Here is an 11,578-nt window from a genome sequence, read left to right as displayed (position 1 = left end):
ACAAGATATTATAACATCTTGCTGTAAACACTGAAGGTCTTAAGCTAGCAAAAGAAGTAAAGACTTCTCTGTCCCTTCTTACAGACATCCTTGTCTGTTGACAAAGTGAACCTCCAGGTCCACCATCTCTATCTTCTGTCCTGGGATGGAACTAGTGTTTGCTTGTTCCCAGACCTCCAAAAATGATCTCCTTTGTATAGTGTACATTTAAAATGAGGTCATTTTCCCCACATCATGCCACATGACTATTGTCCATCACTGATAAGCCCCATAACTGCAAAGTCATTAAATTATATCTGACAATATTTTGAGTTGATTATGAGTTATACTGGAAGTCTGAGTTATTCAAGCTGAAGTGAGACAGGGAGAGAACAGTCCCTTGTTGCACCCCTTCTGATCTCAACCCCTTAGACTCACAAACTGTGGACTGTCTCTAAGGTGGCTGTGGAGCTCAAATAGTTGCTAAAGCACTACTGATTCTCAAGCACAAATGAGCCTGTCAGAGCTTTTTTGGAGGGGGGCACCACTGGATGGAAAGGATTAGGCAGTCTATCCTAAAACTATTTTATTTATTTTGGACAATTATTTATTATATTTTGTTCATTATTGTACTTCTGATTCTGATTATTCTGGAACTACATGCCAGCCAAATTAGAGTTTTTATTCTGTATCTAATCAGGATTTTGTGTACCATTTAGTCAAGTACATACTAAGTACATAGTCTAAGTCTATAAAGAAACTCTGGGTTAACTTACTCTGAGCTGAGCAACTCTGAGTTTTCAGTTCAAGAACAGCTGCTGTGAGCTGTGAGCATATGGACATTATAAAGCTGTATTTTGTAAAGAAGGGAACACTGATGGTGCTGCTAAGGAAAGACGCAGTATGGAAGAAAGCTGCTGCCTGACTCAGTGTGGAAGTTGGATTCCACTGGTCCACTTACTGAATATTTAACTTTATTAAAACTGTAGCATCCAGGTTAAAAGATTGGTGGGTAGAACAAAGTTATAGTTTTATGTGGGTTCAATCCCACAGGGAAAAAATACACAGAGGCAACTGAAAATAAAGCATAAAGACATCTTTTAGAAAGGTAATATTGTACTAGATCGTGATTGTAGTTTTTTTCAAGTTCACATCCATTAATACACAAAATAAATATGCAGTGGCTATTTCTACATTTGGTGACCCCCAACAAATGCTGTTTATGTCCTCCTTAAGAGGACAGTGTATGTCAGGGCTACTCAGTTTGATCCTACAAAGGCTGCAATCCAGCAGGTTTTCCCTGTATCCCTGCTCCAACATACCTGACTCAAACTAATGAGTCAGGTATGTTGTGCAGAACAGTATGTTGTGTGTTGAAGCAGAAATACATTGAAAACCTGCTGAATTGTGGCCCTCATAGGACTGACTTGAGTAGGCCTGGTATGTCCTCTTGCTTAATATTATGATATTATATATATATATATATATATATATATATATATATATATATATATATGTATATATATATATATATATATATATATAGAGAGAGAGAGAGAGAGAGAGAGAGAGAGAGAGAGAGAGAGTATGTTTAGCTTAATTAAATCAGCTTCTTAACGCATTGGTATGGACAATCCACGTCTGAAAGCTGCTTCTGGTGCAATGAGACAGGTAGAAACTCAGGGTTTCTTTATGGCGCCAGCGAAGAGGTTCACTTCACAGAGTGTGTTACTCTGTTAACATTGAGTCTGTTAGAGGTTAGAAGTACCTCGCTTTCTGGAACCCAGAGTTTTCTTCAACTCAGGGTTAACTAACTTTCTGGAACAGGCCCCTGGTTTGTGTGGGCTGTGAGTTTTGGTCATGTTTTTGGTTTAGTTCATGTTTTCATTTCATGACTTTTATTTTATATATTTTGGTGTTTGTTGTCTGGTTTTAAGTTAGGCTTGCTTGACTTCAGATCGGGGTTTCTTTGTTGTTGTAATATGTATTTTGATGTTTCTTCAGCAATCTGTATTTTTGGTTCAGTTTTGATTGTAGTTAGACTTCTTTCCTGTTTATTTTGTAGATGTTCTCCCTTTACACATTCTGTTGCATCTACCTCCTGCTTCCCTGTCACATAACCATTTGCCTGGCTGCCTCTGTTTCTTGTCAGTCAGTTTTCATTGGTCAGTTTAGCTTGAGTTCCCACCTCAGTTGGATCACAATGGATCTTAACAGTAGGTCTGATTGGATGATGATCAGACACCTTTAGTTTTACTGTTTGACTCTATCTTCCTGTGGACACCTGAGATTATGTGTGCTATGATTTCATTAAACTTTTCTGGATCAGTTTTTTCCAAATCCATGTAATAAGAACATGACATGGATTTGTCAGTACTGAGTCTATTGTATGCACCAGTGACTTGTCTTCATGCCTTGTTCCAAAACTCTACATTCACCATGGTCTTTGTAGTTTGCCTCATTTAAGTGTTGCAAACAAAAACAATAAACACTTCTTTCACAAAGAGAATTAAGTCAAGCCCTTAACAAATTTCTCAGCCTTTAAAAGCTGACTTATTACTGATGAAGCTCCCACAATATACTAGTAACTTGAACAGGAATATGTTTAAACAACTTGTTTGTTTTGAGAAAAAAAAAACAAACAAAAAAAAAAAACGCTTTTTATTACCAGACTACCCTCGGAGACTGATTATAGTCCATTTTGGATGGTGTAACATCACCGCTGTTGGCCTTTCAGGGGGTGTTGAGAAATTTTTGCAGGAGTGGACATTATATTATGACCTAATTTTGAAAGTACAAGTTGAACATTTGGGCAGCTGATCTTTAGGACATTCACTCTGTGATGATTTTAAAACGCTGATCATAAGTTCATGTAGAAGCCTACACCTATGGTGGCATTTCTTTTCAAATGTAGAAATGGAAGAATTTCATATGAGAAGGGTTTTAATAGCCAAAGCTTTGTGAGGACTGTTTGCACATCAAACACATACAGTCCTTAAAGCCACTTTCAATGTTTGTATGCGCAAACACACCCTTTGCCCTTCAGACAGTGCCAGTGTGATTACATTACACATGTGTCATAGAGAGTCTTATATTGGGAATTTTATGTTTGTGTTTTCCCTTACAAAAACATAACCTATAAGGTTGCATTTCCTTAATCAGAATACAAAAACGCTGCAAATAAAAAAATCTTATAACCCACTCTTTGGGACCAATAGTCTTTCCACCATTTTAATTGTTAAATATAGTTTTGATGACCAAAACAATTTAGCACTGTAGTGTGTTTTTATTGTCTTAAGAAAGGAGATACAGTGATTTCAAAATGCACGGTAAAATGCAATGAAAAAAGGCGGATTCTGAATATTTATTTATTAAAAATATAAATGAACTGCAATCAAACATTTTCAATATATTTAGACATTTTTGTCATTTAAATGAATTAAAAACCTCGTTTTAAATACAATATTGCATACAAATGTTTATACAAATAAAGACAGCAATTATAAATGTAAATTGACACATCATTTCAATTGCTGGCTCTATTTCAACCAGTGACATCATCTGTATGCTGTGCAAGTATGCACAATACGACATGTTTAAACACAACTAGAGCTTAAGCAGATAGAAGTAAGCAGATAGACATTTGCTCTCTATAGGTCTGTTTACACTAAGTTGTGCCTATTTCAGTTATAACTACAGTAAAATACCCGTTTAGCAACGTTTGCTCTAAAATTACAGTAGGGTGATAAAGTGCTTCAAAAGTTATGTTACAGTGGCACTTCAGTGTCACAGCCTTGGGACAAGAAGTGCTTACAAGACACAAACAGGTGACAAATTAAAGGAAAAACCTAAAACTGCTCCTGCTAAAGGTAGGATGTCTAGTGATTGTTCAGTTTTACTGACAGAGTCGACCTGTCCCTGTAGAGGCAAATAAATGCAAACTTTCTCCGAGTGATTGCTTGAAACGTCTATCTTGATGTGAATCATGTTTCCAGGAAGACCATATCTCCGCCTCTAGGGCACAATGAGGACTGAATTATTCAGTGCAGAGTCTAAAAATGATGTGAATCACATGGTATGGTCCTCACAGTCTCTTTTTACAGTAAATGAGGGAATAGCTTTTAGAAAAATGTTATTTCATCCTTCTGAAGAAGTTCCACAGAAGGGAGAAATTTGTGACAATAAAGATGCCCAGGCAGTGCAGTGTAGCCCAACCCTAATAAGATACTATGTTTTTCCCCAAATGTGCCCAACTATTGATCTCTAGATAAAAACACGTAATAAACATCAGCTTAAAATAGTTTAACACAAGATTTAACTCAGGGGAGAAAATACTTTTTTGGCTTATCTGGAAAAAAATGTAAAGCAAGATTTTGTTTAATCTTTAAATAAACAATCTAATATACTTCTTGAAAATGTTTCCCAGTATCCGTGCTGTATAATCTTGATCTTTAAGACTTGAAGTTTACCAACATAGGGACAAACCATTTGACATTTGCAAGACATTTGCCATCCCTTTTTACCAAATCTGAACAACAGACTTTGTTGCCAGCAAAAAAAAATATTGTACTAAAAAATTTTTATGGGTGTAAAATAACACGAAGTATGTTCTTAACTGTCTGACTTCTTAACTCTGGAAACATCACACTTTAAATTAAGTGATTTTAGATGACTGTATATGGTGGTTTCTCCTAAATAACACAAACACAGGGAATTATAGTTGTTCCACTATACAATTATACAACAATAAAAGGAAAATACCAGAACGAAATTTGGAATTCTAAATTTTAGATGCATAAACCATTAAAATGAGCTACTGGTTTTCATAAACAGAAACAGGAAGATCACCTACTGCTGGAAGGCTACTAAATTTACATCATCTCTGAAAACTTTACACTTTGAAAGCTATAAATGCCAACGTGTGGCAGCACATGCCCATTGACCGACCTGCCTCACAGACCTTCACATTTGCAGACGCTGAAGCAATAGCTAAATGTTTGCTCAGACTGCTGAGAAATGACCTTGGGTTCATAAACTGTCAGAGATGCCCATCTGATTAGCCGACTAGTGTAAATAATACAGTGGGGATGCTGATTAAACATATTTCAGCTGCTCATTGCACCAGCTGCACTTAGTCAGGACTCAGAGCAGATTTTACCTGCTTAACCTCCTCAATTCTGCATTTTCTTGATATGCAGTAAAAACCTTTCACAACATGATGAAGATATTAATAAAATGTGAGGAAGAACCTAAACAACCACAAGTAGTTTTCTAAACAAATTTTATGTCACAGGTCCATATGTAAAGATTAAAAAAAATCATTAATCCAGAAATTTATAAACTTAAACTTGAGATCCAATCAGAATTAACAGTCTTTGGTATTTAAACTTTTTTTTCCAGAAATAATTTAATAGTCATTCTCCACTTTGCACTTGCAACGATGGGTAAAAGAGGAAGGCACACTAAAAATACATAATCTCTTTCATTGTTTCAAAATCTTTTTTTAAATGGCAGCATTTAACAAGAACAAGATAAGAAACTGATTTACAATAGAAATACAATATTTCTGAAATAAATGTATACATTATATGCGGACACTGTGACTATATCATGAAAAATATTGTAAACATAGTAAATATACTTCATGTTGTCTGTTTTCCCTCTTATCCATAAAATACTGAACAGCATCTTTGCAGTGAATACCTGCAGCAACTGTGGGAAACAAATTCAATGAGAAAAATTTTTGGTTTTCAGTCAGACTTAATATATAAATTTACTTTTGTTCACTCTCATCACTCAGGCACTAAAATATTTACAGGCTTAGAAATTTCAAAGAGGATTTTCCTTGAATATTCCTTAAGAAAAATAAAAAAACATAAAATAATGGGCACAGTTGTAGAGTTTGAAAATGGTGTGATGGATTTGTACTACTTCCAATAAAATGCTAGATTTTAAGGATTTTTAAATATTTGCAGCCTTTTTATATATATACATTTTACATAATGTCCAACTTTCTATAAAGTGGATATTTCAAGACTTTAGAATCAAATCAAGAATAAGGGATAGATTATTTCTAAAACTAAAAGTTTCAATAACAATCATAAATTTGAAACCAGGGAAGTTGGTCAAACTTGTTTCTTAATACCCTCAAAAAAAAAAAAAAAAAAAAAGACAAACAAATCTAAAACACTATTAATATTATACAGAGATTAAATAAAAATCACATGAAAATTATACAAAAATAAACATTTAGAACCCATGGACATGTCTGATTTTGTAGCTTATAGTCCTTTGAGTTAAACTAACAGACGCTAAACATATCTCTGCTGTTAGTTTGTGTTTGTGTGTTTCTTTAAGTCTGTGAATTTACAAAGTTTTTCACATATTTTTTATGTGCAACCACATGACTCCACTATCATGTCAGGGACGTCCGTTTTGACAATGCTGTGCTGAGAGTTAAAGTAGACCATGGAGAGTGGTCGACGTTCAGTGGGAATGCAACAGGAAGCGGTAGCTGTGTTGATACCGTTGACTTTGAGTTGGCTGAAGACAGTGGCGTGGAAAGAGGACGCTATGCCTGGAGAACCAGACAGATGTTGGGGGCACTGACCCATGCAGTAGTTCATGTGGTAGCCTTCAGGTGCAATGATCCACTCATCCCACTGGATATCCTTGAACTTGATATAGAAGTCTCTCTTGCAGCAGACTGTTACGTCGTCACCACAACGTAATGAACGCTTTCTGATTGAATGCTTAGAGTAGTTGTCATTAAGACGCACCTGGGCTACAAGGAAGGGCTGGTTAGGGGTGTCAGCAAAGCCCTCTAGGGAACAAAGGTTCTTCCCATTTTCCTCGCAGCTGACCTCAAGATGTAGTCGCCGTTGGCCTCCATCCAAGAAGGCCTGCAGAGTGCGGGTGATGGGGAAAGTGTGCCAATTACTCTCTTGAACCTCCAACATCTTTTCTATCACCAGGGTGCGATTAGAGCCTGAGATCTCTCCGTCAGCAGAGAGGAAGACCCGAGCAAGGAGACGAGAGCTTCGGTGAGGATCCTCAGAGGAGCGAGCATAGATCCACAAGGAGGACTGGAGGACCTGGATACTCTTCCCTCGTTCCTGCAGAAACTGAAATGTAAGGCTTAGGCTGGCCTTGTCACCACTCTCTGGGTCATCTATGAAACAATGACATTTAAAAACAAAGCACAGAGTATTAATATTTGGAGCATTTTAGATATCATCACCTTAAAAAGGGGAATCTGTTTAAATCATCCTTGTGAATACAGATTCCTGATAAATAAGTAATTATAAATGTATTATAAAATGTAAACATTTTTTTTCTCTTTTTTTTGTTGTGCTGTAGTAAAACATTTGAAAAAACACACATATTACAGCTCCTTGCTAATTGTTGGTTTTTGAGGAGAAAAGTAGCAAATACAAATCCTATAGCATAGCAGAAAATACACTTTTCCTCAAATATTAATGCCCTGCTATGTCCTGTTTTCTGATTTTAGAAAACAGGATGTAACTGAAGCAAGTGTAAAAGGACTGGGAACCATTATAAGCCAAGATGTAGCGCACCTCTATTTTGAGGGGAAAAAAAAGTTTTGTTTTTTTTTTTGGAGCCAGTTAACAGTCCTTCTAGCAGAAGCTTGTGTACAGGCAGAGTATGCTTGTGATCCGCATGCAAATTTTCCGTTATGTTTCACATGCATTACTTTGAGTTTGTGGTAGATTTTTTAATGTCTATTTAATTTGGACAATTTTGCCAAGAATTGGTGTGTTCTGTGGCAGTGGTTGCTACAAAACCCCAAATCTGGGCATCTTTGCCCCCTACTTCCTCTTTTGTGGGTTCACTGATTTAAAGTAAGACTGCACTAAAACTCCAGTTAGACCCTCTCACACCCTGTATTCACATGAGATCTTGCTTTGCCTTTCTGTCCAGCAAATATGCTGTGTCATCTGAAAGTCCTTTTGGCAAAATAATGGTTTTGCTCCACATTTCAGCTAACAAAAGACAACAACAACAAAACCCAAAAAGTTTTGAAAAGTAATTTAGGATCTCATTTCATCCCCTCAGTGCACCCAAGACACAAATCAGCTTCATCTTCAAATCGTCAGTTATCTGTTAAGTATTATGTCAAAGTTGTCATGGTTCTAGTGACAACTCCTGAATATGTATCAAAACATATATTGACATATATTGACTGACTGTGTTTTTAGGCTTTAAAAACATGTGCACATGGTAATATAAATGGTAACTGCATTTAGAACTGGGGAGGACATGTTTACTTCTACCAAAGCAGCAAAATGTGAAACTTGCACATGCCCAAATGTTTAAAATTGGAACAGATACCGAATTTTGACACATTTTATAACGCACTGCAACGTCCTATAGTTAACAGACGCAGGGAAATCCTGACCTATAATGTGCGTAGCCATTTTACGCACAGACACGAATGCGAAGCGCACTCGTGTAGCGTTTCAGTGTTATGTGAAAAGAGCCTAACGATGTAAAAAGTGAACACCAAACTTACTTATATCTGCAAAGCTCACTATTTCATAGCCTTGATCTTTGATTGGTAAATTGTTCTCTAGTTCGAGAGTGCCATCCTGTCTGACGCGCCCTGAGTGCAGTTTGCGCAGCGCAGTGAGGAGCGCCACCCGGGGCACCGTTTGAGTGATATTTGGTCTTTCTTTCAGGTGCAGTTTGTCCAGAAGTTGCTGTTTGGCGAACTCTATCATCATCCTCTGCTCTGCGTCTTTGTCCATCGCTGGCAAGCCACAGGACGCGCAGCCCTGGGAGGCGCTGACCCGGAGACCCTTTAACACCAAGGGTCCCACTAACAGAAATGCTATGAGTGAGAAGGACGGCGTCATCCTCCAGGATGAAGATAATGAGTGCATTATTGCACTTGGAGTGAGCAGGCGACGAATAAAAATGGTCAAATCCTTTCCACTGAGTTCTTCTTTTCCCAAAGGTTGTCACGTTCTTGTTAGCAGCAGGGCACCGAGAAGAGAGGAGCTGAGAGAACAGAGTGGTGTCTCACCCTCTTGATGCTGAAGATATCTGGGGTAATCCACCAAAACTAGTGACACGTTGGAGGGACGCACCAATGAGCGCACCGGGGCACCGCGGAAATTACTGCCAGAGCATCTGACCGTCCTGTAACACAACACAACACAGGCTATGACACAACTTACACACAACACGCGATCACACGTGGACAAATGACTCACTACCACACTATAAAGTTACTTTAAAGTTATGGTAGTGACGTGTCTACTACATTATCTCAGTTTATAGTAGAATAATGAATGCGCAAGACGATTGTTTTGATACAGCTGGACAGAGCCCAAGTTCTTACGCTTTCTGTGCCACGTTGCCCTCCCCAGGGCGACTATTGAGTGAGATACAAAAATTGCCATCTATACGGATCAAAGTTGAAAATCCGTGCCCTTTAACCCAGTTACAGAAACACACAACTAAACATTCAACTCAAAACGTGAGAAATTGCCTGGGACGATGAGGCGGCATGTCAAACACGTTCCGTCATGTTTTCTGCAAGCTGGAATAATAGGTTATCACTCAACTGAACGATGCATGCGTGTGTGTGTGTGCAGGTTTATGGGTGAGGAGAGAAGAGTAATCAGAGAAAGAACTTTATCATGCTTGCTGCAACAAGTTTTGTCTGTCTGGGTTTCCACGTCAAATAAAATCCGAAAAGGACAAAATCACACAGCGAACTTCATTTAGGCTTTAACCTTAACTAATAAAATTCACAATGTCCTTTAGCTGGAATTCAACGCCTCTGCAGGATTGACTTGTCTGACAGCAACAACACTGCAAAGGACTAACTTAAAAGGGATGAACTTAAAAGAAAGTACAGAAAAAAGTTTGGAAGTGTCGGAAACTCGAAATATAGCCATATATGGCTAAATGAAACTGAGCGTTTCAGTTGCATCAGCCTTTCAGCGTTGTCACCCTAATAAAAATTAAGTTTATTTTCTTTCTTTTTATTCTCTTATCTATTCATATTTTTCTTTTGTAGCCTCAAGATTGAACATGTAAATGAACCACAAGGTGTTTAGAATGGCACTGTACTTGCCTGCCCACATGTGGGAAATTTAGGGTACTACAACTATATCTCCTTGATGTGCCGTGAAAATGCATATGCAAGCATTGAAGAATTAATTTAGTTTGCCTACTCAGCAGGTTGTTATGAGTAGGCACCATCTCCTCAAGGCTAAAAGATCAAATTATAATTCAGTGTTTTTAAAAGGATATGGCCAATTGATGCAAACTGGCATTTATCAATATTTACCAATTTTTATTTATAGATATGTGGTACAGATAAGTGTCTCAGTAAAATGTTTTGGATGAAAGTTAAAGCTAAAGGGGAAAGTTATCAAAACAGAAACAGATGTCTTATAAATTATTTTTCCTTTTTTAACACATTTCATCTTTTTGGTCACTATCATTAGCGTATGTAGACATGACAGCATGCTTATATTCAACTGATCACATCAGATCAAGAGCAGTTTCATTAAAAAGCTTCATGAATTGCTGATAAAAGATGTAAAACACTAACATTTATAGTGCATATTATAACTACAGATATATATTGCTCAGCAGTTTAGCATTTTTTGCCGAAGCTCTAAATACTTGTTCTTATTTCTGCAGTCTTTACAGTCTGCACAGAAGCTGAAATAAACTAAAAACCTTTATTACACTCTTTACTGACAAACAAAAACATGATTCTTCGTGTACAAATAATATTTTTTCCCAAATAACATTTTATTTGAACACATCAGTGTCAATATGGTGGAAAAAAAACCTTTCAGTTACCACTATATTAATGTTAACATTTTCAGAGCGCTGACAAACTGAAATGAATGTGCACCCCAGGACTGCTAAGATCTGGCAGTTGCCTCCCTTTCCCCTTGTGTCTCCTTTCCGTTTCCCCCTATCAGTTTTTCTCTGTTGGGCGGTGATTCATCTCACTTGTGACTCATTACCTCACAGCTACTTAAATACTCCAGTTTCCTACACACAAATAGCTAGTTTGTGTTTGTGATTCTTAGCTGGTCTAACTTCTAGTGTTAATAAAAATGTTTTGCATGGTTTTAGTCATTTCATCGTTTGTTCTTCACCAGATTGTGACCACTGAAGTAATTTTTTTCACTTTAACAATATGCACTTAATGTCTCTGCCTCAGAGTCCTGCACTTGAAAATTCAAACAACTCTACTAATGGGTGAATTGACCTTATGCATCTCCTTTTCAACTTCTAAGAATTACTCACTTGTTAAACTGGACATTGACCTGCCATTCTTCTGCAGAGCCCCCATCAAATATGCACATTCACCTTTGGAGCTTGGAAATATTCAGCTAGGTCTTGTAAATAAACCTTTTGAAAGTGATTTTAAGTGTGTTGCTTTAGAATCCAGTATCTGTCTGAAACCATAACATCTGTTACATCTCTCTGAAACACAGAAAGAAGTCATGAGTAAAATGTAGTTAAATGTTTCAGCAAGTCTGCACAAAACTGAACGCTAACTTCCACACCTCACACTGTATCTGTATAAAAACATGAAATGACC

At 37.2% G+C, this 11,578-nt stretch overlaps 1 protein-coding gene across 1 annotated transcript; it reads right to left on the bottom strand.

Moving 5' to 3' along the window:
- Positions 1-5,593: 5,593 nt before the first annotated feature.
- On the bottom strand, positions 5,594-9,117 carry LOC121637190 (inhibin beta B chain). Its single transcript, XM_041981188.1, has 2 exons — positions 8,513-9,117; positions 5,594-7,150 (listed from the first exon to the last, which is right to left on the bottom strand). The coding sequence occupies exons 1-2, from the start codon at positions 8,880-8,882 to the stop codon at positions 6,369-6,371; spliced, it is 1,152 nt and encodes a 383-aa protein (XP_041837122.1). The 5' UTR covers positions 8,883-9,117; the 3' UTR covers positions 5,594-6,368.
- Between the last annotated feature and the right edge of the window lie 2,461 nt (positions 9,118-11,578).

The sequence above is a fragment of the Melanotaenia boesemani genome, chromosome 3 (genome assembly GCF_017639745.1).
Source record: "Melanotaenia boesemani isolate fMelBoe1 chromosome 3, fMelBoe1.pri, whole genome shotgun sequence".
Classification (NCBI taxonomy): Eukaryota; Metazoa; Chordata; class Actinopteri; order Atheriniformes; family Melanotaeniidae; genus Melanotaenia; species Melanotaenia boesemani.
The sequence above is the reverse complement of the archived record's forward strand: the minus strand, read 5'-3'. Positions and strand labels throughout refer to the sequence as shown.